At 39.0% G+C, this 27,977-nt stretch overlaps 1 protein-coding gene across 3 annotated transcripts in view; it reads left to right on the forward strand.

Annotated features, from left to right (window-relative positions):
• Nucleotides 1-457: 457 nt before the first annotated feature.
• Nucleotides 458-27,977, forward strand: part of URI1 (URI1 prefoldin like chaperone) — a 43,030-nt gene continuing 15,510 nt past the window's right edge. Inside the window, exons 1-4 of one of the 3 annotated variants that reach the window (XM_072043664.1) lie at nucleotides 458-1,051; nucleotides 11,543-11,577; nucleotides 15,617-15,695; nucleotides 17,971-18,106. In XM_072043664.1, the coding sequence (XP_071899765.1) occupies nucleotides 980-1,051; nucleotides 11,543-11,577; nucleotides 15,617-15,695; nucleotides 17,971-18,106 (322 nt within the window). In that variant the 5' untranslated portion in view covers nucleotides 458-979. Of the gene's footprint in view, nucleotides 1,052-1,808; nucleotides 1,848-11,542; nucleotides 11,578-15,616; nucleotides 15,696-17,970; nucleotides 18,107-27,977 lie in introns of those variants that run through there. The other 2 variants (XM_027466800.2, XM_072043663.1) reach the window with 2 other exon arrangements.

The raw sequence follows: 27,977 nt of genomic DNA on the forward strand, positions 1-27,977 counted from the left end.
ACCGTTACTTGGGACGTGCCTAATACCCTTCATGAAATTAGCTAATGAATGTACAGCATGTAGGTTACTGTGTGGCACTTGGAGCGTCCATCCACCACTAGCTTGCCATGTGTAACCGCTCAGTGTCGGGAAGCCCGAGTGCTGCACTGATTTTAGTGAATCTTTAAAAGTATTTTGCCATCCTGCAGGTCGTGGAAGTTCCCACATTGTGAATTTGTGAGAAGGGGCACTTTGAGATTAGTTGCTGTGGCATAACCTCCATTCTACAGAAGACACACAGTTCTGTGTTTATGCGTGCCTAGGCGTGCACGATACTGTTGCAGATCCGCCGAAACGCCTCAGACGGAAAACGCCTCACGGACCAGCTTCGATTTTCTCAACCTGAGGCCTACGAGCTCTGGGCCTGCGTTGCGACCGAGGGCACCTGCCCCTCGGCGCGCCGTGGTGGCGGAGCCCCGGGGGGTGGGGGCGGCCTCCCGGCGCTGACACAGGGGCATCGGGGCGCGCTGCGCGGCCGGGCCGTGCCGAGCCGGGCCGGGGGTGGGTGTGGAGCGCCCGCCTCTCGCGGCTCGCAGCCGGGTGCCTCCCGCGGGCGCTGGCGGCTGGCTGGCTACCCAGAGTGCAGCAGGCAGGCGGGCAGGCGGCAGGCGGCGGCCGGCACCGAGCTGCTGGCGCTCTCCCGGCCCGCCGGCGCAGCGGGAGCCGGGCCCAGGCGGCGGCGGCGGCGCGGCCCAGAATGCGAGTGTGAGATGCTTCCCCCGGCAGCGGCGCCCCGGGCCCAGGCGGCGGCGGCGGCCCCCGCGTGGATGAGGCTCTGGAACCGGCGCTTCGCCCTGCACAAACATTTCTATAGGACTCATTCGCCTTGCTGAGGAGATCGGGCCCCGCGCGGCGCGGCGCGGCCCGGCCGCACCAACACCCCCCGTCCCCCGGTCCTCCGTCCCCCGCGGCACCCTCGCGGGCTGCCGGCCCGAGGGCCATGGAGGGCCCCGGCGGCGCCTCGCCGCTCAGCCCCGCGCTGGTCGGCCGCCTCCGCCAGGAGCAGCAGAAGGTAACGGCGGGGCCGGGCCGGGCCGGGCCGGGCGGGGGGCCCAGGGGCGGGGGGACCGGGCCCCGGGAGGGGGCGGAGGTGGGGGGGGGGGCGGGGGACACCGGGGCGGCAGAGCCGGGCCTGCCTGCGGCGGGTGGGCACGTGACGGCGGTGACGTCACGGCGGGGGGGGGGGCGGCCCGGGCCCTAAACATGGAGCCCCTCAGGCGGGCTGGGGGGGGGGCGGGGAGGCAGCGGGGGGAGCCGGGGCTGGGGGCCTCAGCCGGCACCCGGGGACCCACTCAGCGTGTTAGAGCCACGAACGCGCGTTTGCCCACGGTCCCCATGCTGCTTGTTTTTTGTATACGTTAAAAAACGTTTAAAGGTGTTCCTGTGGTGCGCAGTGGAGCTTCTCAGTTCGGGACTTCTGTCTTCAGCGTGCGTTGCGTTGGCACCTGTTGTAGTTCAGAAAATGGAATAACGCGGGCCTGGTGTAAGTCGCGTGACTCGCCTGGCGCGTTGGCCACAAACGGTGTCCGCTTGTGAGTAGCACACCAGGTTCTTGCTGGAAGATCTGCGTAATCGACTGAGCACTCATGTGGGTGAGCAGTAAGGATCTGCTGGAACACCCTGCGGAGCCCAGTCTGCACGGACAGCAACCTGTTAGGCTGGTGGTAATCAGCGATAGCAACCTGCCTGCTCGTTTTCAGGGTGGCAGAACTTGGTGAAGGATAATTTATCTGGTACATTGTTGTCAGGCAGGCCTAATGTGTAAGTGGATGTCTGTCATAACCATGTGGAATTATTCCCAGTTCATGGTAAGACCCCCCTGTAAGCAAGTTTAAGAGTCTTAAACTGATCTGCTCCAGTGCAAAAGAGGCCCAGGAGACCATTAATTAAGCCTCTGATAGGCTGATGTAACAAAATTATATTTTATCATAAGGAAACTTTACATAATTTCTGCAAATTGGCTAAAAAAATTGATCACTTCAGCTTCAATATGAAATTATACTAAAGAACTACATATCTTGGTTACAATGAAGTGTCATGATGAAGATATAGTAGACTTTCCCTCTATGCAATGAATACATATAATTGGTTTACAACAGTATTTTCAATTATGAAAATACTGTATTTTAAGATGGAGGAGGTCTTTTAGTTTCAGCTGCTTCTTTGCAGATATTCATATTTTTCTCACAAAGTTACTGAATTTGAAGACTCATGTTTTGGTCTTACCACAAAGAGAGATAGAGAGGGAGATGTTGTTATTCAGTTCTGTGGTAAGCTAGTAATCATAGTACCAGCATCATAACAAATAGTACAATTATGTAGAACTATTATCTGTATGTGCTGGTGTTTAAGCGGGCACATATATTTCTTTTAATCAGAGTGATACTGTGCTGTCCTAGTGACACTTGATTAAGTATAAAGAAACCCATTTATTCCCATTAGTCTGAAGGCAACTTTTAGTATGGTAGTGAAACACAGCATTGTCTGTCTGCAGAATTAAAGATAATGTTTGAATCACTGTTGATTATTTTACCATCCAGGCATAACCCTGGTTTAGCTACGAGTTTTGAGATTTTAAGTGCTAAAGGGCTGCTGTGGAGAACACCCAAACTGAGGCCTCCTTCCTGTTTAAAAATATTAAAAGAACAGGATGTTCGTGACTTTCTATCTTTAATCTGATTGAGGCTGCAACTTCCAGGTTTATGACCCCTGGTGAAAAGTAATTTTAATTCTTGTTTAGGACTGCTTGCCTGTTGGACAGATTTCATCTTGTTAATTTGTAGTGATAGTAAGAGCAAACTGTTAAAAGCAATTTTCAGTGCTTCCACTAAGGGCACTTTGTATAAAAACATGACTAAGAATGTGCATCTTGGGGATAAATTACAGAAGAATATCTAGTAATTTTCATGATAAAGACCATCATTGGAAACACAGTGCCTGCGTACAGTTTTGAATATTTCTGGAAGAATATATTATATGTATCTTGGATTACTTGCAAAAGCAATATATGTTAGCTAAAAATACTGTGTTAAATCTGTTGCAAGTTAGTACAGGAATTATGAAATTAATATTTATATAGGTGAATTCTCATTCTATAGAGACTGCACTTAAACATAATATTTGATATATATTTATTCCTGTGATCAAATGGGTTGGGATTACTAGCTGATAGGAAGTTGACAAGTCGGATTGGTGTGATTTGGTAACACTTCTGAAGACTGGATTTACAGTGGGCTCACGTGTTCTATAGCTTCCAAGCAATGCAATGAAGATACATGTAATGGGAGGCATTACAGAACCAATTAGACCCAGGAGACATTTGTAGAGTGCAAACACAGTCGTGGAGAGTCTGATGGATTCCAGTGTTATCTGGTAATAGGATATTTTTTTTTTTTTCACTTGCCCTGACAAACACACTTTTTTATTTTCCTTTTAGGAAAATTAGGAGAAGGAAGTGGCTCTCCTGTCACTCATCGTGACAACAAAGCACAATTAGATTTAGCATAGTTATTACCATAACTAACTGTAACTTGGTAGCCACTGTGCATTATGACTGACTTAATTTTTATGAATTTGATTGGTGGAGGCTGTATGGTCTTTAATTTCTAAATTGTGCTCAAGATACTGCAAGGGTACTTGCAGTTTATTAACAGTGAAACAACTTTGTAGGCGGTTACGTGGTAACAAATCGCAGAATCCTAAACTTTATGCTCTTTTATTTTGTTTTTCCTTCTTATATGATTTACTTACGTGGCTAGCTGCTTCTGTTTTCAAGTCTTTTTCAAGTAATATCTATGCCACAAAATCAACAACTTGGCAGTGCTAAGGCTGTTTGTGCAGCCTGAAAGGGAGCAGTGAAATTGAGCACAGTCTTGTACACTTCCCACTGCTGCAGGAGTCACTGGAAACCTGAAGCTGTTTGCCTGCGGACTCAGAAGATGAGTCAGTCGGTGTGCTTTCCAGTGTAGCGTCTCCCAGGGCATTGCACTTTTTCAAGCCTGCATTCAAGTTAGCAGAATTTAGAGAAGGCCTGGGTACAAGACACCAGGGTGGTAGGGCTTCATTTTGCACACTGTTTGAGAAAAACTGACATAATATCTGAAGCTTTGTTCAACGTACTGTTTAAAAGGTCCCGTCTGAAGCTTCATTTGCCATATTCTATTTAAAATAAACCTGGACAATTGCTTCCTACGAAACTGATCATCCCTTTTACTTTCTTAGTCTATGTTGTGGAGTCTCCCAGAGTAGCAATATTTGTCTTTGCTGTTATTAATATTGAATTAAGTACCCAGTAGTTTACATAGTGACAAGAATTGTGAAATAAGTTAACACGAAGGCTTCTGTTTCACTATCAGTGTAAACAGACTGAAGAACTGGCTGCCATAAAAAGGTGAATCCCTCCACCACCTTTGTATCAGCACTTGTGGTCAGGTTGCTTTGGGGTAAGTGGAATCCAGGACAGCAGTGCCAAATGCCAGCATGAATGTGGCTGGGAAGGTGCTGCACCAGCAATGGGTGAAACTGGGTTGCCCCTTGGAGCCACAGCCGTGCTTGTACCAAGTCAGAGCAGTTCTGAGCAACAGTCACAGATGCCTGATCGAAAATTTAATTTATGATAATGTGAGTTATCCAGGAAGCAGATGAGTAACCTGGTGAAAGATTTTTAATTTTAGTTTTTGTTGTGGTCGCTTGTTTGTGCCTTTGAGCACTTCTGGAGTGTCACTTCTGTGACACTGCTTAGTGACCTGGGTTGGTCCAGCTTAAAAACAAACTTTGTTGTTGATTTTTTTTTTTCTTTCTTTTTTCTTTCCCCTGGATTATTTTTCAGCCAGAGTGGTTCCCTAATCTGGTTGAAAGTGCAGCATCACAAATGTGTGCCAGCAGATTGTGCCGGGGTTGGAAGGATGAGGAGACAGGCAGGGGCTGATGGCTGGTTTGCTCAGGTCTGGGGCCGAGTGTTGAACCACAGCCTGAAGGTATGTCTGTGAGGCAGTTTAAGCTAGTTAATTTGGGCATTGCTAGCAGCATAGTTGTTGCACCATAGGCTACATCAAAGCTTGCCAAACCTGCCTGAGACGTTTGGTAGGTTAGATTGTGGGAGTTTCATGCCCGTGTCTACTGCTGTCTTGGTATGTGAGCTGGCGTGGGTATGGTATAGCCACATGATTATGTTTACCTGAAAGAACCTAAAATATTAAGTTATGAGCTCCTTAGCTTTGTCTCAAGATGAAGTTACGTGACACAGCCACTGCCTTGCTGCCAGGGAAGGACAAGACCTTGCTCCACTTTGTTCCTTGCTTGCACCAGTTCTGTTGGCTCAGAGCTCATTTAACTCACTCAGCTAGCAGAAACGCTCCATTTGCTGTGTTTGAGAGTTGAAATGACTGACAAAAGGATCTGAAACAGCAAAATGGGTGCTGAGAGCTTGTAGCTGGATGTGGGGAAGAAGGGTGCCACCTCACGTAACACAGCACTGCCTGCTTGGCTGGCTCAGCGGAGCGGGCAGCCATGCTTTGGTACGCGCGTGTAGAGTTACTGAAAAGTAACTGCAAGTCATTTGTCTACGTGACCTACAGCCACAGCAGGGATTGCAACATAAAATAGTCTTGAGAGGACAGAATTTCACTGCTGGCAAAGGAGAGATGAGGCATTTTTCTGTCTGCTTTATAATTCCTAGATGGTTCAGGTAGAATTCTTAAGTTCACAACAGTCATTTTAGTGCTACGTTAGTTTCAGTGTATTGGTAAATTATAGTTACATACTACTCTCACTGTAAACATGTGAGAGCCAATTGTGTGCACAATTAATACAAAAACACTAGATCTCCACTTGTTTTCTTGTACAGATAAGTAAAATCTGTGATAATATTTTTAAATGGGAAGATTTTTTCTTTTAGAAAGAAATGGTTGCCATGATTCAAATTCATTTCTCCCTTCCTTCGGTATTTCTCCCAAATACATTTCTTGAAAAGGCATAAATTTCCACCCGAAGGGGAACTTATGTTAATAATTTGTTGAAATGTAGTGTTTTTCAGTAATATGATTTAATAAATGAATATGAAAGCTTAGAAATGCCGTCTTCCTTTCCTTTTAGATCATATAGTGTGCCAACAGACTGAAGAACTTTTAATAGTTTTATTTCATTTTTTGATTGAAAATGGGGCTCTAGGAAAAACAATTGTGCAAAAGTTAATTCTGTCTTTCTCCATCAGTGACTGCTGTGTTTTAGGCAACTACTGTGTGGTTTCCTAGAGGAAAAAATGAAAATACATGAAAATTTTTAAATGTTTATTTTGCATGTGGCTTGTTACATCCTTGTACCAAGACATTAATAAATGTTTGACCACCCATTAGTGTTCTTCTGTAATGTAAAGTCATGTTGTGAACTGGTTATGTTATTTCATCAATAAGTTTAATTTTATTTTTCTGGTTTTGGGGTGTGACAGAAATCTTATGCGTATGATGCAGAGTGGGTCTTGATACTGCAAACATTTATAGATGGAGGTGGCTCATGTGGATATATCAACTGAAGTAAATACTTGAGTGTACAAGGTTAAGCAGTTAAAATCAGGAGAGTCATCTGAATTAGGTCAGTAGAGGAAATTACCTTGGATTTATCATGAGCCTTGTAAACATGGAACTGCATTGCAGAAGACCAGCATATGCTTTCGCTGTAGTTTGCAGAAGGTTCTGAGCAGCAGAACCAAGGTCGACGCTGCGATCTTTACACAGTCCCAAATGGCAGGGACATTCTCCTGAAGGCAAATCGTTGGTTTTAGATTTTATTAGACCCTTACTTTAATTACCATCTCATTACTTGCTCTGCCTCCACAAAAAGTATTCCATACTGCCATTTTCCCTAAGTAACTGGAAATGTGATTGAAAGGGATGTTTAAAGTGAGACTAATTCAAGATTAAATAGTCACAAATTATATTATTGCTACATGTAAACAAATTACTTGCATATCTGATTTTATTCAGATTACTTTTCAAGTGGTAAATAATGCTTTATCACTTATATAGTGCTCTTACATCTTTAGAGTGCTTTTCTCACATTAATTAATCATCATTAAACACTCTGAGGTGGGTAGGTTAATACTATTATCCCCATTTTGCAGATGAAGAAATGTAGACTGAGAGGTTGTGATTTGCTCCAGGCCATATAGAAGAAATCAGAGCTGGGATTAGATCTATTTCCCTAGCTTCTAATTTCCAAAGACCAACCAGATTGAGAACCACAGCTTTGAAGTAAAACACATACAAGTATGCAAATGGAAACAGCACGTTTGGCCTTTTAGATGCCTAACTCACTGTTAAAGTAGAAACTTTGTGTTGTGTGTATTTCGAGATTCGGGCCCAAAGTGTGGAGGTAACTTGTTTGTTTCGGAATTATTCCTAACCTGATGAGGAATTTTTGTTTTCATCTTCCATTGAAATTAGCTTTCATCCTGGAAATAACAGTCTAGTTCTTGGGACTTGGATGTAAGTGTGAGTTGGGTACAGCACTTTTCACAAGCTGAGACATAAATGAAATAAAACCATGGCAGCTTGCCTTAGTGCTGTTCACAATAGAAGAGAGAGAGGTAAGAATTGCCCTCAGTGTGTTAAACCCACCACCTTTGTAGGCAGTGCCTTGCGGCTTAGTTCAGAGAGACATTTGGGTTCATGCACTCCACTTTAGGGAGCTAGCTGAATAAAATAAAATAGGTCTGCTCTGCTCTGCTCCAAAACTTTCTGTGCACTGCCTGGGTAAGCAGAAGCACCACAGAGAATTGTGTTAGTTACAGGAGCACATGCAGAAGCAACAGGTAAGAAAAAAAATGAGGTAAAAAGAAGGTACCCTTTTACATGAGGGTGTGGGCCTGCTGAGGAGAAGCAGCAAATATGCATACAGTAATGGGGAATAAAGCAGAGACCCGTGGACACATACAGGTGAGAATCAGCTTCATGCTACAGCATCCGTCCTATGCATCTTCCTTCCCAGCGTGGCAGTGCCAGTGGCTGCAGTGCCTGGCTGCTGAGTCAGGGGCTCTGGCATCTGGTTCCAGCTCTGCTTCTGGGCAGCCTTCCTGGTGAAGTCACTCAGCCTGCAAAGTCAGAGCAGCACTTTCCTGAGTGCTGTACACCTTAATTCATGGAAAAGGTTTTGAGCTCTTCATATGGAAGATCCTGGAGAAAGTGGAATATAAAGAGACCGGAAGGAAAGTGCACTGGAGAAAAGGGATTTTCTTCCCTCAGGCAGCCTGACAGTGTCTGTGGCTGTATGGTATGCGTTGTTTGGGGTGGTTTTGACTCATTAGCCGACCAGCTGCCCAGTGGGAATGGGGCTACCTGGGAGCTGATGTGCAGCTCTAAAGCTGCTTCTCCCGCCCTGCTCTGACAGCACATGTAAGACCCAGATGCAAGCTTCCCTAAAAGCAGTGATGTACACCTCCCTCTCAGTAACCCCATGTGTAGCAGCAAGGAGAGCAGAGCCAACACATCATGCGCTTTACCATCGGATTTGCACCTGAAGGCATTATGCCATGGGCACCAGGCATGCAGAGCTGCCCTTGCAGCTGTGGTGCTCTCTGAGCAGGAGCTTGGGAAGTGCTGGATTGTAACAAACTGCTGGTGGGGGAAAGGAAGGAAACCAGATACCTGCTTATTTGTTTTCTTGTGAAGTTGTGGAATGTGTTTTCCAACAGTGGGCCCTGTTTTAATAACCAGACACGTGATTACCTCATGTTAGATTTGCTGCAAGAGTAGTTCAATAAATATTATAGCATGCAGATAAGCCACCGATAACGCTGCGTGTTCACACATTCATATATTGCTGTGACTAAAAGGTAAGAATTCAGATTTTATTGATACCACTTCCACTCTAGTGTCGTAGAAGCAGTGCAGAGTTGGTGGCACTGGTGCCCAGACAAATTGAACCTAAATGAACAAACGAAAAGGTGATTTATTTTATTTACCCTGGGAGAAGTTTTCATTCTTTAATTGTAATTCCAAATATAAATTATGTGGGGAAGATAGACTAATGATTTTCCTGTGTTTGATTAAAGGCAAAGAATCAAAGATTTGTTTATACATTTATCTATTTGTTTCTTTGCTATAATAAGACCAGTTGTTATCCAAACAGTGCGACTGACCTAATAAGGGACATATGCATAATTGAGCTCCTTCTGTTTTTCAATATATATATATTTTTAAATAGAATTCATTATCAGAAGTTAAGTCTAAAACATTTTCAAGGCCGTATATTTTAGCGCTTCTATAAAAGGTCTCATTTTATTCTGGCCGCTGAAATGAAAAGGTTTGTTGTTGGTTCCACCCTTTAGTATCCCTTCAAGAGAGATTATATCAAAGAAGAAGAATTAAATTAAAATTGATTGGTGTTATTGATTTTCTTTTTTTCTTTGCTTTTTTTTTTTTTTTTTGAGGGATAAAGGGCACTGGAAACAGCATATGCCCCTATGCTGTTTTGAAGATGGACTATTTTTAAAAAACATAAAAGCATATGTGCCCAATTTACATATTTACCAATTAAAAAAGCTTCCAGGAAACATTAAGTAGACTATGTTCTGTAACCTTTAACATCGTAGCTAATGGATATAGCCTGGAAATTTTCATAGAAGGTCCTCTAAATAATGTAAATGATTATGAATATGTAACTAGTTAATATGCAGCTACGAAAGGATTATCATGTAGAGGTTAATGAACATGCTGCTCTTACGGTTTGCAAGGCTTTTCTTTTTGTGCTTTTAGCTTGCTTCATGCATGGAAAGTCATGTATTGGGAATGGAAAGCTTCCTGTCTTTTCCATCTTCATCTTTAATGGGGCAATTAAACTGGAACTTTCTTAAAGGATTTCATAAACATTTTTATATGCTTATGTTGTGTACTTTACAATCAGTACCAAATCTGAAAGAGTGAAATGTGCTGATGGGATATCCTCTGACTTGGTAGTGTTGCTCTCCATTGTGTGCTTGCATTGTTAGGAAATGTAGTTGCGCTCATATGATTTACACCTTGTGGGAAACTTTGCTCTTGAAATGGGTTTAACGTTGATAGCGTGAATTAGCTTGCAGAAGTCTGTATATTTAGTCTTAACATTAAAAATGTTTAATTTGCACATTAAGGAAAATACTTGCTAGGAATTTGATTTATAAGAGTTTAAAGCAGATGATAAATTTAAACTTGGCATAAGCAAGGCAAGCTACCTGGCTGAATTTCCTGATGGATTATGAAACAGCCTAACTACAAATGTACAGCTGATCCTTTTCATTTAAGTACTTTACTCCATTTAAAGAATTACTAGCTCACAAAGCAGCCCCGTTTTTTTGTTTGTTTGTTTTTGTTTTACTCCTATATAAGTACAAAGTGCAGGGTCTGAGATCTGTTCTGCAATAGCTGCACATATGCTAACTAAAAAAAAATTCTTTCATTCTGTTGTTTGGGGAAAAAAAAAAATTATCTGCTCCAGTGATTTCAGTGGTAGCTGAATGTATGTTATTGTTTTCTCTGCAAATTTTCTCATTGCTTTCAAATGTTAGCATTATTTTGGCTACAGGAAAAAAAATTGTAAAAATAAATAAATAAATAAATAAAAATTTAAAAAAATGTGAAGATGTTTAGACATATTTAATTGCCTCATGGCTTCACTGCATTTCATATAATTGAATGAAATTGTTTGTGTTATATTTTTGGTAACCATTATTCAGAGATCAGAATATGTTTTGAAAGGCAAAATTTGCACATAATTATAGAAGAGAAGGGCACAGGTTTCAGCATCTTGGTTGTTTGCTGTGTCAAAAAAATATGGTTAAAAAAGAAAAAAGTATTACCTTTTAACAATATACTTTATTTTGTAAATTATTTTCAACCTCTTGGGAAGGTCTACAGTATGAAGAAATAAGTGAAATATTCAGATTAAAACTACTTTTTTGATCTTGACAGAAAAGAATGGAAGTCAACAGTTTATAATGGTCAAATATCCTTTTTGTTTAAACGCTCACAAAATTATTTTGTGCATTTTCAAATTAAAACTGCCAGTGGAAACATTTGTTGATGTACTGATAAAGGAAAAATGTTTTTGGTGTTGTGGGGTTCTTTTTTTTTTTTTTTAGTGAATAAGTATGGAAATTATGTTGATGACATGTTATAATTTATATTGTTTTCTCATTCTGCAAGCATGTAACACTGAAAATAGATCTGCAGATCGCACAAAACAAAATACTGCTTACCTTATATCATGTCACTTAATAGTTATGGAGCAGGTATTGTACCAAAATATGAATTGAAAACTGTAATTTTTTCAGTGGTTGTCAGTCTGCATTAGTGTGTGATAAAGTGTGTAGCTTAGTAACTACCATTCACAAGCCTTTGCACTGACAAATAAAAATGTATATAGAGACACTACCAAATCTGTAAAGTGACTGTTCTAGTTTCTGATACATTGACATTGCAGCTGTGTGCTTAGCCTTGTTTTTTTCATGAACAGTTATCTGTTTTAATGACAGGTGGTCACTAGCTGCCAAGAAAAAATCCAGCACTGGTAAGTCAAAAATGTTTGATTACATGCCTAAAATACTGATCAGTAACCTAGTTGTATTCTAGTAAACTTACTGTACTACTGCCTCTTCTAATGACAGCCAGATTGAACAGGTATGTTTTGGGGACGGGAGGTAGCTCAGAATTATTGCAATATGCTCTCTCTGAGATGTTTGTATTTGCCGCTGATGCCATTGCTGTAAGTCACAAATAGACTGAACCTTAGTGTATGGTAAATACCCATCTCATTCACCATATTTCCCCAAGTAATCTTGTGGGATGAATGCTGAATTGGCCTGATACGTGGACAGGTATTCACAGAGTAGAATCAATTATTCTTGTTTTCTCTTTAACTATGAGCAAGTAGGGAAATTGTTGTAGCACATTTTTGGGGAAAAAAACACTAAACAAAAATGTGAAAGTAATGTTTCTTTGTTTACCCCCCCCCCCCCAATAAACCATCTCATAAAGCATAGTTTGTTATGCTTAGAAAGAAATGATTCGTTATGTAAAAACATAAAAAAAAAAATCTCTGGGTACTTTTTTCTGTGTTGGCAATCTATGGTTAATAGAAAACATGCTTAGTAAATAATGGTTTTCTAGGGCATCTGAGGAAAATGTACATTTAATGGTGAATGACATATTATGAGTTACTGTGAGATATAAGAGTTGATCTTACAGATATCAAATTACAATATATCCATGCTGTGTTTACCATGATTTTACTGAGAGAGCAACAGGAGCTGTCTTGATTATTGTCTGCAGGGTTATTGCAGAATCACAGCAACTGCCCCTTTAGTGGTGAGATTAAACCTTTGGTTATACACCATCAAGCATATAATATTTTAAATTTATTTTAAGAGGCTTTTTCTTCATGCCTGAAAGATCTCCAAGCAAATAATTTATATTTAGTGTGTATCAAATGTTTTTAGTTTAAATGCACAAGGGCTGCAAGCACTGGATAAGAGGAAAAAAATCAAGACAATCTATACACGTCAGAATTTAATATGATGATTATCGGCTTGCAAAAATAATCTAAAACTAATATGTTTCATTTATGTTTAAAATTCAGAGACTGCATTAATTTTCAATAAGGGAAATATTATTGAAGTGCCTACTGGTGCTGCTGTAGTTAAGTCAGTCAGAATTTCCATAATGCACATACTTTTGGGGGAGTTTCTGCAGTGTCCATGCCAATTTGGTACAGTGTGAAGTTCTGCATGTACATTCTTTCACAGAGACATATATATATTTTTTTTCAGAAATAAACCAATTGACAGTCTTAAAATTGGAACAGATTTTTTTAGAAGTTTGGGAAATTGGCTGGGCTTTGTAGAATGGGGTAGGAGGGTAGACGTTGGGAAGAGGGGTTGCTTCTCTATTGGGTTTTGAGCAAACTCTGGCCATGATCCTATGAATCTGGGGGATTTCGGCACAGAATATCATAAGGAAAACCTAACTTACTGATTTGATTTTTATGTAGAAAAGCGGTTTATAGAGCATCCATACAGTTTTTACTCTAAGAAAACCTATTCAAAATTTAGATCCTGATTGTGCAAGAGCTGAGTGCTCTTGCTCTCTTGAATAATTTGTTCATAAAAGACCTTTAAGTAGTCAGTGACACAGAAGAATGTTAAATAGAATTGGGTGAATAACAATAGGGTTTTAAAATGCCCAACTTCAATATATTTCCATTAAATTATTTTCTTTTTCATTTTTTAGTGCACATCTTGAAGTATATTTTCAAAGCCATGAATCTGATAATGGGTCTGGGATTAGACGTGGTATTTCCCTTTCTAGATACATGCTCATAGCTGGAGCCTAGTGCCCGTTCTCCATGTTCCCTCTCCCTCGCTGCACATGGTGACCAAGCACACCATTGGCACGCATGCTCTAGATGAAGGGAAAGGTCTGCTTCCTTCCTTGAGTAACATTCTTCCATGTCAGCTCATGAAATGGATATGTTTTCATTTTCTTTATTGTGGTGGTCCAGCACTTAGAGAGTGCTGTGGTAGAGGTCTGACCGGTCAGAGGCGGTTCTCCCACTGAGTGCGGAAACATGCTCTGCTCTTTCCTAAATGTTCTTTCCCTCATCTTGCCCCATGGATCATCACTCTGGGGAGTCTGCTTCCAGCTACCATTGGTGTAGAAGATGTGGTGGATCAGGGCAATAAAACCCTGCTGTATCTGAAGCAAGTTATTTCTGCTGTACCCGGATCAGATTATTCGGTAACGGGCAGCAGTCAGACCTTAAAGGCAGAATCTTTCCGGTTGATGAAGAAATGTCAGGTTTGAGCAATGAAATAATGGGTGTACTTAATCCTCCTATGAGTGGGATCTTTTTTTTTTTTTTCCCCCTAATACCATTCTTTTCCTGTGGAGTCCTCTTCCACTGAAGTGAGGTCAAGGCCTTCAGTTTGGGGGTCGCTTGGTTTTCAAGTGAGTAGTCTGCAGCATTGTCCTGTTCTCTGAAAACACAGATCTCTGCAAGTCAAAGGCTGCATTTTGTAAATGTCATTAAGTAGTTGTTACTGATACCAAATTGTCATTATATTGCTTTCTCCAAAACATCTTGTGAGCTTTGTTGAGATTCATGAGTTGGGCCTTCCTCTTTAAAGGAAGTGAATTATGTTGTCACCGTAATGAGGGCAGTGGACAAAGAAACTTGCTGGGTGCATTGGAAAAATTGGCATCAAACCAAAGAAGTAGCAAGCATCTTTTGTAAATTAGTTGTATGGAATACAGTTTTAACGTCCAAGTGGTCTAAGTTCTTGGTTCGTGACCAGTTCAGCAACTTAAAATACGAAGAACTCCATGTATAAAGTAGTGTAATTACAGCAAAGTTCAGCTATGGAAGAAAATGAGACAAACAGAGGAGTAGCAGATAATTTTTCATAATGAATACTGAAAAAGATTTTACTCTGCTTATGAATCTAAGAAAAATCAATGATAATATTTTGAGAGTTGTGTTACCAACTATGACATTCATTTTTCAGCACATTTATAGATTGCTTTCTTGAATCATCCTCAGAAAACCTGTAATTTGCATCCTGGGTCAGCGTCGTGAAGTATGCTGCTCCGTGCTTTCAGTTGCCTTCTATTGCAAAATTTACTACCATACATAGGATGTTTACTATTTTGAAGTACAAGTAAACAATGTCATCAAACCTGACATTTATATGTTAGATACTTCATGTAGGAGCTGATTTCTGATCTCTACAGAACGGCAGTTGTCCATTAAAAAGACTTCCCAGCAGAATTTAAGTGTTTAAGAATTTCTTAAGAAAAAAAGGCTTTTTAGAGTGAGTACACTTGTTTGTTTTGCACACAAAGGAAAATTCCCATAGCAATTAAAATGCTGTATCCTGCAAAGTCAGGTATCTGTCATGGGGATAATTGATCCAAGTTCATTAAGCCATTTCTGTCTTGTAAAGCAACACGTGGTTTATGAGAAACAATAGAAGGAATGCTCCACACCTGTGTTGTTTGTCAGGTTTGGAAGACGGGACAGAAACAGAGTGGTCAAGTGATCTTTCAGGACTGTTGACTCTTAGTAGGCCCAGAAAGTAGATGTGAAAATCAGAAACAGTTAAAATTTTGTCCATTTTATCAGCCCAAACCAAGGTCTTGAATTCTGTATTACAAGTAATACATTGAAGAATTTGCCTCTTCTGAAGATAAACTGGATTTTCAGTTCTTTTTCTAAAGCTTGATGGTGGTATAATTGTTGAACTTGAACATGAAGTGAGATATGCTAAAACGTAATGAAAGAACTGATTCTTAGCACCATAAAAAAAAAAAAAACAAATCCAGAGACATTCACAAGCTAAAATAATCATATCCCTATTTTAATACACATTATTCTAAAATAGCCTAGCTATTATATGTAATTTTTTATAAATAACTTACTAATTTATCAAGCAATGTGTTTAAGAGTAAAATAGTTCGGTTTTTGTTATTTTTTGGGTTGTTGAATTAGTAGATCAAAAATGTTAACTCTTCACTTTAGAAAAGAAATTGAATCAACTTAAATTTATCAACAGGAAGAAGGTGGAGGGTGATTATGAGGCTCTTCAGGAACGACTCCGTACTTTGCCTGATAAACTGTCCTATGATATCATGGTATGTACGCTGTATGTACGTTATCACATAAGATAATGGACTAAAACTTCCAGAAATTCAGGTATCTGCATCTGCAGGGAGGTGTTACTCAGGTTGCCATATAATACTCAATAATGGTACATTTATGATGATAATAGTTAAACCTTTGCTTTTGTTTCTCTCTTCTTTTCTTTGAAATCTATTATAAATTACAGTGTTACTGACAACTGAGAACAGATGACATAAATGCTAACACAAAACCTGACACATTTGATATGTAAATCTATTGTATAGAAAACTATAATTATGAGTGAATTATGGTACTTAGTCACTTCCTTTGAAGCAAGTGGCCGTAGTATTTTCTGATTCATGGAAATAAGCCCCAGAACATTGATTTTTACATAAAAAGGTGCTGCTAATTTTTGTTTCACTGATCTTCACATTGACATAGCGATCTTTTATTGTGCTTCGAATGTTCTGTAACAACTGTACAGCTTCCTATTTAAACTTTATCATGTTGACTTGCACTCACCAGAATTTTGGTCAGTTTGGCTTCTCCCCCCTCTCCACCCTCTCTCTCCTCTTTTTTTCTTTTTTTTTTTTTTTTTCCCCTCTTTCCAGGTCTGTTTTGAGGTAGGTCTTTGTAGCGGGGAGTGCTGTACTGTAAATAACTGAATAACTAATTTCAGTGCAATGTACCTAACTGCTTTCTTACCTGGCAGCCTGGCTTGATGTACAGTTGAGCTGTTAGTAAGACAGCAGTGGAGCACAATTCCCAGGTAGTAAAAGAGAAAGTTTCTGTCTCCAGTGCTGAGGATTCAGCTCTACATGTTATGTGCATAGGCCTGTGACCATGTGTATATGCGTGGCCACATGGTGTAAAACAAAAAGGTTGTGTTGTTTTGAAGCACAGAAAAAATACTGTCTAAAAAAATAGATATGGCTTATTCTTAGCTAAAGCAGCCTTGTCAACTCACATCTATTATTTTAAATGTATATAAATAGTTCCTGTCCTGTTTGCCAAATATTTTCATATGTTTTCAATTTTGCTTTCATCATTTTGGGGAAAGAATGAACAGGCAAATGGTGCATCCTGCTTCTTGAAAACCAAGTCAGGAAGGGTATATGTGTAGGAAAAGCCCATTCTGCTTAGTCATGGCATGAATCCTGCCTGCTGCAGAGCTGCTTCAAGCACTGACAGGCACCTCCTGGATGGTGACGCTGGAGAAGACGCTTTCCAAGGAAGCAGGTCTGCCAGGCCAGGTGCACTGGTTCAGCAAAACTGCGGTGGGAAAGCAAATGGTTAGCCTGAGGAAATGAGGGGGACAGCAGAGGAATAAAATAGAAAGAACTGGTACAAACTGACCGAGATGGACCTTTTTATCTTAAGAAAGAAAGCTTGAGCTGGCTGAGGTTCTTAGCTTTTCACCCCCTCCATTTTAATTCTGGTCTCCTGACTTTGAGATTGAAGCCCAAAGGCAGCCAGGTAGGCAGCTGCTGCTCTGAGGTGGGGTGCGAATGCAGGGGCTGGTGCAGGAGCAGTGCAAGAGGGCTAAAAGTGATAGGGCTTCCCTTGAATGGTGTGTCAAATGTGGCCTGCAGAAGGTGTCTTGAATCATAAAAAGCAGTGTCCCATAAGCTGTGATCTGTGTTAAATATTGCTTCCTGTGCCTGCAGTCATGGGACAATGGACATTAGTTGGTGGGACATTGCCTGAGGTCTGTGTACTGGTGAAGGACAAAACAGAGTGAGGGTCAGCACTGTGGTCCTGCTGGTAGTCCCCCGAACTTACACTGAGGTTTTTAAGCACTTATTCTTAGCAAGGCATATACTGAAAAAAGCAATTCATATTTGAGTTGTCCATTTAAGAATACCTTGTCAAGAATTTCAAAATTAGGGAACCTATTTAAGAATGTTAAAAATGTCAGCAAAGCTAAACTTGCTTTTACTGGGAAATGAATGTAGTCTGTGAATAACAAAAACTTAACTCACCTGAACAGCTTACATGTTAGGATAAAGTTAATTTGCTTTCCTTACGATTTTTCAGTTGTACTGTAGTTTCATGTCACAACACAAGTTTTCTACTTACATTCTACTTTTCTGGTTTTGTAACTAAAATACTAAATTCAAGTGGGCTTGGTCATTTGAATATGTTTGAATGTTTTAATATTAAATAACTGGTGTAGAATTTTATTTAACTCTGTATTTTACTTTTTTTTTTTTTGACCTAGGAGATGAATGAGTAGGTTTATTTTCATCAGCAATTTTCAACACTGGTTTTCTGTGCCTTTGACAGGTACCTTTTGGTCCTCTTGCCTTCATGCCGGGAAAACTTGTCCACACCAATGAGGTTACTGTTCTGCTTGGGGACAACTGGTTTTCAAAATGCTCAGCGAAGCAGGCTGCTGAGCTAGTTGAGCACAGAAAAAAACGTATGTATGCTTCTGAACATAATTTATTAGTCAATATTATGTATCTTTTTATTAATATATAAAATCTGTAGCATTTACACCATTCACTTTTTTTGTGTGCTAGCGAACAGAAATATCATTAGACTGTAATATCAATTTTTAGCACTTGATTTTCCATCTTTACTTGTTATTTTATCAAATGTATGATTTTTTAAACATCTAGCTAGAGCTTTATTCCTGTTTTCTCTCTCTTTTTTTTTTTTTTTTAACATGCTACAGTTGCTTGAGTTACTAAAATGCAGGTTTTGATGTTAGATTAGATTACACGGTCAGCCAAGATTTGTTTATTATAAGCAAAAGCAAAACAAAACAACAGAACAGGCAAAAAAACTGTCACTCGTTTAATTTGAGAAATACTGTATTGTATTCCAGAAAGCAGACACTGCAATGTATTTTTGCTCTTAGTTACCTTATTCCCCACGTTCTGTTCCCTTGTCTCTTATCTTATTTCTTTGCTGCCTTGTCCTGTTTTTTTTTTTTTTTTTTTTTTTTTTTTTGTCTGGCTGTATTATTTTCCAGCTTTCTTTTCCCTTTTAGATGCTTTATTCCTTTTTTTTTTTTTCCTTGCTTGGTTTTCTGGATTTGCTGCTTATCTGCATTCCTGCTGTCTACCCTTGGTATGTCTATTGTCATGGAGAGATCAACTGGATCTCCCTATATCCAAGTGCATTGGTGGCCACCAAGTTCCTGTACAGCAGCAGATGAGGATCATAGAGGCAGACAGGCAATTTTGTTTGTTTGTTTCCAACTCTTTTTATTTGTTGCTGGGATCTTGGCTCTGGAAAACCAGGACCCCCAGCAAGCCTTGTGCACAGCACGCTTCCTGACTTCTTTATATGAGAAAGAATGAGAGACTAAAATATTTGATAGAAATGCCAAGGAAGGGAAAGCACAGTCAAATGGAAAATAAATTTATGCCTATTAGCCTTTGCTGTTTGTTTCAGATAAGCATTTGAGTAAATATTTTTTTCACATCAATTTTACCTGTAATCTGTCTCATTCCTGAATGAATGCTTCCTGCAGCTTTACTCCTCCGTATGTTACAACCAGCATAAGTGTTTACTTTGGATTTTTGTTTATAAGTTCAGCTATCCACATTGCTGCTTGCAGCAGAATATATCAGGGGTTCTCTGTCTTGAATACATTTTTTTCAATTCTATGCAAACAATATTTGTGTAAGAAAAGTTTTTTATGAAAAATAATTTGCTGTATTACTTTAAAATATACCTTTATGAAGCTTACCAAAGTATACAAAAGTATGTAATTTGTGTTTTACCTATTATCTTAATCTCATTCTCCTGACATTACTTTTCAATTTTATTTCTTATTGAACTGAATATACATTATTTATTGTGAGTATTGCAAGATCTCAGGTCCATATCTCTCTCCTTGATCATCTTTTTTTTTTTTTTTTTCAGTACTGCAGAATATTTTTGTCACAGTTACATTCAGTGAAATCATTTGACCTTTGCATAGTAGATGTTTGAACATTAAGTAGTCTGCTGGGAGACACACAGTAAATGCTGGGTTCTTTTCCTTTATGATCTTTTAAATTGCTTTTAAAATATGAACTCAGAAATACTCATTTCTTTTAAAGCAAAATAGTCACTGCTGCCTGGATATAAACCTTGCATTTAGCTGATAGTTCACTTCAGCTGTGTGATGGCTGCCAGTGGGAGGCTCCAAAACACTGATATTAACTAAAAACTTTTTATTTAAAAGACTATTCTCAGTTTTGAATGATAAAAGCCATATTAGTACATATGATTCTGAAAAGAGTATGTATTTCTTTCACAGATGGTTTTCTTCTTTCCAAAGCCATTCCACATTAAATATTGGTGAATTAGAGATATTGGAGATTTTATTTGTTTATTAAAATCATAAAAAAAATAAATGTATGTGTTCCACTTGTGGCACAAATATGAGAGACCAGTGCTTCATAGGTGTTTAAGGTCTCTTGTATAGTGGACTGTAGATATTTTAATAGGTGTCACTTCTGCTTTCACTGGCATTCTGTATGCACAGCGGCTTTGTAAGGTGATGTATGTTTAACACCATCATTACCCTGAGACAATGCGATATGATTTTTAGTGCACAATCTTCTTCTGGAGAAGAGTTTTGTGAGTAGGGTGTGCTGGGTCGAAGGGGTGGCACTGAGCGCAGTCCCCGGCACCCCATGCATCTGTCAGCAGGGCCTGAGGCAGTGCAGCTGGGCTGTGCTTATGGCCCGTGTGTGTGGGAAGGCTTCGATGTTCAGGCCCAGGCCCCAATACCCAGTATTACTATATTTAATTGGGTGCTTTTTCATAACTATCTGGTCAAATCTGTTCTGATAACCAGAATGAACTTAATTAGTGTAGCAGTAATAACTCAGTGCTTGCACAGAAATTAAGAGTTGTAAGGAAATAAAAGGCATTTTAATTGCTTAGCACACCTGGTGTGGCAAGAAGAGTAGGGGAGCATGTATTCAGGACTTAATTTTACTAGTGAGACTGGCTGTTAGGTAGACTTATAACTCGTAGCTAGCTTCTTGCCGGTTCTGGGGGTTTTCTTTGTTGTCCTTGACTGGTTTTCCATGGGTCTACCCAGTGAAGACCTTCAGTGACCAGCAGATGGTCTGGTCGAGGCCACCCCTGACTTAACAGTTAATTTAATTGAGGTTCACAGAAAAGTTTCTTTACAGGTTGACTCCTTGCGTAGATGTTAGGTAAATATGAAAATGCACAAAATGAGTTTGCATGCCTAAGCAGTAATAGGACGTGCCAGATAAATCAACTGATAGGACTGAGTATGAAGAAAGCCTTGGAAGTTAGGGGCAGCACTAGGAGCGTGCTATATATAAAAGCTTTAAATAGTGCTAATTAGGTCATCCTTTTTGTCTTAGTAGTTTTGTTAAATTCACTTTTTAAAGGAGAACGAGTGGAACAAATGTTTGCTTCTGTGAAACAGAGAAATGCCCAGGCACAGCAGATAAATTTATTGGTTAAAATTTATTTGATGGAAAGGAAAAATTGAAGGGTGACTGTACTGAATTTTGAAAGTAAGTGCACTTTAACTGCCACAGCTGTAGAAAGCCCTATTTTGGGGATATATTTTTGTTTGTGTAGCTTTTGATTTAGATGCAAGCTGTTCAGCATTGTGATTGGTTGAAATGTATTTGGTAAAATTTGGGACAGTCACGTCAAATGTTACTTTTTCATAAAATATTGATCATATCTCCTAGAATAATATCTAAGTTGCATAAATCTCACATTTTTTGCACGTTTTTGTGACATCTCTAGATGTTCAGTTACCTCCAAAAAAGAAATCTAGTTAAGAAATCTGTTAAAAAGAAATCTAGTGAACTTTATGGAATTCTCTAGTGTATTTTTAATTGTTTTAAATTCGTTGCAGTTTGTTAAACCAGGTAATACTGATAATGGGGAAACACTTTACACATGTGTTTGTGTGTAAAATGTGAAGAAATACTGAAGTAGATTAAAGGATACACACACCAAATTCCATTATAATAAAAGAAATTAGCTTTTTAAGTATGTCACAGTTTAGCACAACAATAATGCAATTGTAGTTTTTTCTCTTACAATTATCTTGCTTAAGGTACTTCATGATATTTCTGTTCTCCTTAAGGCAAGACTGTATTGTCTCAGAATTCAAAGAGGGAATAAAGATTCTTTTTGTGAATATGGGATTATATCTTTTACGTGTTTGTGATGATATAAATTATATTTTTTCTCTATATTAGTAATCGCATTAATTCTTTAAGATGGGAAATTTTTCATTACAATGGTCCCTGTGGTAGTTAGTATAGAAAAAATTAAATGGATTTTTCTTGTAAATATTTGTGGATTAATTCAGTTTGCTAGGTATTCCAAGTGTCTAAACACTTTAAAAGGTGGCAAATTAAAACACACACACAAAACTAGGAGTGGTTTTATTGTGTTAAAAATTTATCAGATAAAAAAAAAAATCCCACTTAAAGGAGAATTGTTGAACTACTTAGTAATTGTGTCTTCAATGTATGTAAGAATACCCTTGCAGTGTCATGCTTCAAATGAATTCATGAAATAAAAATACTGATTACATTAACATACAGTATTGTGATAGTACCCAATCATAAATTGCGGTATATAACCTTTAATACAAATATTTGTGTCAATCAAAATTGACCGATAGCTTAGTATACAAGGTTTAAAAGATACCATTGTTTTTAATAAATAAGATGATCCAGGCGGATGAGGACCAGGCTGAATTTGTTCCTTATCAGCATTTCCAGAAAAAAAAGGATATTGTCTCCAAAATATATGATAGGAAGGCTTTCCATTTCCCATCTGTGTATGAGTGAGGCCTTTAGAGGTTTTAATGTTTCATCCAAGGGTGAAAATAGCTTGCTTTATATTCTAAAGAAAATAACACAGACTTGCCTACTTACTTTTTGGGGAAAAGAACAAAAGGTGCAGGTAATGTTACAAATAAATCTAGCTGTTTCTTTACTTTATTAAGAAAAAAAAAAGGCAAAGAAAAACGTTTTCTGCTGTTTTTTCTGTATGCTGGAGAATATTTTTTCACGGCAGTTTTGAATCTATTTTACCATTTTTGGAGATTATTGCTTTTTCGTTTAGTAACCTCCATGAGTTCCTTTCATACCCTTGTTAAGTAAGAGCTGATTCTTTGAAGCGCTAAGTGCTCTAAATTTGCTCTGCCATTCCCAAAGGTGTTTGGTTTCTTACAGGACCATGGTCAAGGTATTTTAACCAGAACACAGTGGAAGAAAATAAGGAGAATAGAATCCTTTCTGTTGGTTAGGTATTGTGTTCAAAGAAGCCCTTACTTGTTAGTAATTCTTACTCGGCATCAGAGGAGCTTGTCTGAATGTCAGCCTGCTACATTTAGCAGAAATTTAACTGTATTCATAGAATTTGAGCAGTTACAGAGGTGTGTGAACCTAAAAGCGAGAAATGTGTGGCGTTTACCTAGTGTTCCTACAGTCAAATTACCTACACATATTTTTTGCAGAAGAAAATCCAAATGACTTTGGTTTTGACACCAAGAGAATGGAGAACAGAACAAAGGTTCTCTTTAAAAGGTGCAAAGCTACTGCACCAAAGGCTCTATCACAGAATTCTGCATTGTAAAGAACTAGTGCAGTTGGTGTTACAAAGAACAAATGTATTTATGGTGTTGTACAAAGAGAGCTTAAATCCATACACACAAAAAGCTATCAGGATTCTCTTTTGAATCTTAAAACAAATGCATCTCTAGAAGAATGAACAGAAAAGAATAGAATAATGTAGATGGGCGTTTTGAAAAGCTCTTAGTAAATACTGTTTTCTACAGAACTGTAGATCTTACTTGTTTCAAGTAACTTGCAGTAGTTTGGTGATTATTGGCTTAAAAATATTTTATTGTAGATTTTATATATATATTTACTGAAATACTCTTAAAATTCCTCAGGTGATTAGTCTACTTACGCAAACAATGAAAAACAAGAAAATAAGTAAAGCACTTATAATACTGTGCCATAACTCGAACTGTTAATAGTACTTGTAATTCTACTGTAGTACTGTACTTTTGCAAGGAAATACCTGCCATCTGAAAAGAATTCAGAAGTGGATGTGTGCATTAGGTTGCATGATGCTTTACCTCCACCCTCAGTAGTATTAATATTCTCCATTAAGAGCCTGTATGGTAGGTATTCTTTTTTGTTCAGGGGTCAGTCATAATTGTGCTAGAAATTGCAGATGAAAGATTTTGCATGCATGGTGCTGTGCTGTGGTTCCCCCATGTGCCTTCCCCTGCATCTGACATGAGGTGGTGGCAGCCCAGCAGGTCCGTAGTGGCAGAGGGAAGCGCTGAGCTCCTGCCTTCAGCAGCGGGTTGTCTCAGCTGCCTCTGCCAGTGTGAGGTAGGTGTTTGTCGTGTTTGTCCCTGGCTTGTGTGAGCACTCTGTGTGTACAAAGCCATCACAGGATTAGTTGCCTTCTACCTGAGAAAACGTGTTGGAAGATGAAGAGATCTTACCTCAAAATCTCAGTTACATACAGAATTCTGTGGTACGATTAACCTAAAATTATGCCCAGTTCCCTATCCTCAAAGGAGATCTTTTTTTTTCAAACCCTCTAGTTGTCGCTGTCTTATATCCACAAAGCTCGCCCAAAGGCTGACTGAACCTAGAAGGTAGACCAAGCCTTGGCTTTGTCCTGTTTCACAAAATGTGATGTTTCAAAATAGATCAGCCTGTTCTCACTTTTCTTGTCTGTTCTTACTATTTAAATCCCAGTATAACACACAGTTTCCAGAAGTAACTAAAATAATGTCTATGATTCCCCAAATCCTTACAGACAACACTCCAAGGACATTAATGTCAAACTCAGATAATTAAAATTTGTATCCAGCCAAGCTAATTAACCCATTAAAGCCAAAATGCATAGATGAGAATTTGTGTCAGTTTGGCGTTAGTATGTTGTCATGTCTTGTAAAATCTGGCTTCGGTGGACTTCATTTCAACAATATGAAATGTGTTACCCAATTATTTTTTCCTGTATCAGTGTATATATGTAGAAAGCAGAGGGCTGCTTCTTGACACTGGCTAATCGTGGGGAAAGGGATGCCCGTCCAGGCCTTCAACTAATAATGCAGCTGGAAAAGAATGATCTAAATATAAAGAAATCTTGCTGCCTGTAAATATTCAAGGACTGCTGTGCAGAAGAAATCCACATATACTGATTTATGATTCAAATTCCTTTTCGTTTTGGCAGTCCTGAAAGTCAGTCCTAGAGATCCTAGCTTGTCTGCAGTGCTGAACTATCCTTCCAGGCAGTTTAACTAAGACATGTAAATAGGAACTATTAGGGTTCACCTGAAAGCCATGTCAGACTTCTCTGAGTTTATTGGATGTGACAAAGTTGGACAACAGCCTCTAGTTCAATCCATCTTAAAAGGCTCTAAGAAGCTTAAACCATAGGGTAGTAAGAGGAGACTGTGGAGCTGCTCTTACTCCGTGGATGTTTTTATGGGGTCTCAAAAAAAAAAAAAAGAAAAAAAAAAGTAGCTTTTAAAGTGAATTGTTTTTCTGTAAGTCTGGTAGATTTTAAAATTCAGTCAGTGGTACCAGAGGCTTTGAGGATGTATTGTGGCAAGTTTAAAACATGAAGCCCTGCATGTTTTCCCTACAGTTAGGTGCATAAACCCTTTTCCAGGAGACTGAGGCATATGCTCTCATGGGTCTGGCCCCAGAGAAGGATCCCTTTGGCTGACGAGGAGTCCTGGGCCTGTGTTTCTGGGGGATGCGGGAGCATGCTGGTGGCTGGGGGCATTGCGCTAATCCCAGCTGTCCCGCTGCTGTGTTGGGTAGCTCAGGGCAGATCGCTTACACCATCTGTTTCTTCATCTGTGAAACAGGAGAGAGTAATACCTCCCTCCCTCACAGGGTGTTGTGCCCATTAGGTAATGGTTGTAGGCCAGGGCGAGGCTGGGAGCGCTGTACCTGTGAGGTGCCGTGTACAGAGCAGACTGACACGCGTCTGTCCAGAGAGTGTGGTGAGAGCGATATTTAGATGTAGAACGACTGAGAAACCAGGGGTGTTTAAGAAACAGCTGAGTACCACATTTACTGTGAATGTAAAATAGAAGCTTGAAGGAAGTTAGTCTCAAGCTAGACATTTATGTATGTTGAGACTGCCTTCAGAAGCTGACAGCAGAGATAGGAGCTTTCTGTAGGAAAACTAGTGCACCTCTCTTTGATTTGGACTTTGGGGAGTGTCTTGTACGCTGAGAAAACAACGTGGACTGTATCGATAGGAATTAGCAGAAGACTAAAAGGGTTTTGTAACAATGAGACCCCAAAGGACAACTGATTCCCATCAGGCAGGCACGTGTAGAGGATCTGTGCCTGTTGAAGGGTATATGTGGTCACTACTTCGATTACTTTCTGGGAATAGTATTTCATCCAGATGTGTAAAGTAGGAAATGCCAATGAAGAGCATTTTTCAGGAGAGAATTTAAGCTCTTTCTCAGAAAAAGCTGAACTAATGGAGATCGTTGAATGTTTGACGAATAGGTTGTTGCCTGGTTGAAAGGCTAATGCATTTGAAATACCCCAAAAGTCTGAGCTGTGTCTTCTTGCTCCTTGTTGGAAAGGACAGATGCTTACTTGAATAGCCTTTTCTAAAATGCATAATGTTCTTTCTGAACTATTTACTGTAATTTATTTATTTTAAAGTAATTATATTTGATATATTGTGAAATATCAACAGAAAAAAAGCATACAATACTGAATCTTTCAGAATTAGGATGGGAGTACTCTAACAAGATCGGTAGTTGTGTTTTGTCTTGACTGTGTCATACGTAATTCCCTCTGCTGTGTGTGCAGGGATCTGAACCTGTTTGCAGAAGTCTGAGTCACTAAGTAGATTTTATTTTGCAAGTACAAATACAAACTCATTTTGTCTACTTAAGTAAATTTTGTAATCATTTTGTGACTATTAACATATTTCCACACATCCTTATCTAAAAGGCCTATCATTATAATAAATGCAATCTCTGAAAGAGTCACGATTGCATACCCTAGTCAGAAAACTATGGGGGGAGTAGCTATGTATCTAGTTAAAGTTTTTTTAGTCTCTAGACCAGAGAAATAATTAATCAAATACTAAAATTAACAGACAAAAGGAGGGTAAAGAAAAGAATAAGAATATTGAGAAAATTCTTTGAAAAACAGGTTTTCAACTAGGGTGCTTTGTGGTAAAGTTTTACCTCTTTTTACATTCCTGTCTGCAAAATGGGAATAGCATGACTCTCTACCATACTTGCATATTTTGAAAATAGATAATTTAAGGTGTATGAGTTTTTTTTTACATGCTACAATACTGGTGATCATGTAAGTATCATAAATAGAATCAATGTTGAGGAAGGAACTCACTACATTTATGAAGTGAGACTTTTTCAGAAAAGTTTCTTGGAGTTTGACTTTGCTGATCCCATGGTAGAGAACTAGGATCTCGTTGCCTCCTTCATAACATTGTATAAGACGTTTTCTTGAATTGCTTTAATGATTCTAAAAGATAATTCTAAAATAGAAAATCAGCTTGCTTCTCCACAAAGGCTTTTAGCTCCTTCAGGGTATATAGGACCAGTAGGTGCAAGGTCTTAAAGATCCTCTGTTGAAACTAATTTATGTAGTAAGTCTTCCCTCCTGAAAATTTGCATTTGTATTAGTTTTGAGTTGAACAAAGAGTGCATGTCTATTAATATTATTAGTATAAGGCTTTAATTGTGCCCTTTTTCCCCCAATTTTTAAGTCTTTGCAAAGCTGTGTTTCCTTTTCAGGCAGTTATGACCTTCTTCTTTTGCAAATTAGTTTGTTTTTTATGATAACTTTAAGGTAAAAGTGAAACTTAAGTTTTTAATATTTTATAAATTGCTATTGAAAGGATTCATTATTTAATTGGCACATGAGGATGTAGAATGCAATATCTCAAATGAACTAATGTCTGAAAACTGGGTACTTCTTGCAGTAGGTTTGCAAAATTGTCATAAAATGTAGCAGTACAGGCAGAAAATCTGTCTACTTGCTACCATGCGTTGGGAGTGCAGCTATTAGGGCATAAACATATTTCTTTTGTCCATCATAACAGAAACGTCAGACACAGTAACAGGAATGAAGTTTTGAAGGATCTTTAATGGTGTGTTTCCATCATCAAGCTTAATTTTGCCACATTAAAACAGACTCTCCACCTAGACTTTTAATGTTTGTTTCCAGAACTTGCATTTAAAAAAAGACAGTTTTTATTTGTTTTGATATCAATCCAAAAGTCAGCTTTTTTGGTTGTGACAT

Source organism: Anas platyrhynchos, chromosome 12 (genome assembly GCF_047663525.1).
Source record: "Anas platyrhynchos isolate ZD024472 breed Pekin duck chromosome 12, IASCAAS_PekinDuck_T2T, whole genome shotgun sequence".
NCBI classification, from domain to species: domain Eukaryota; kingdom Metazoa; phylum Chordata; class Aves; order Anseriformes; family Anatidae; genus Anas; species Anas platyrhynchos.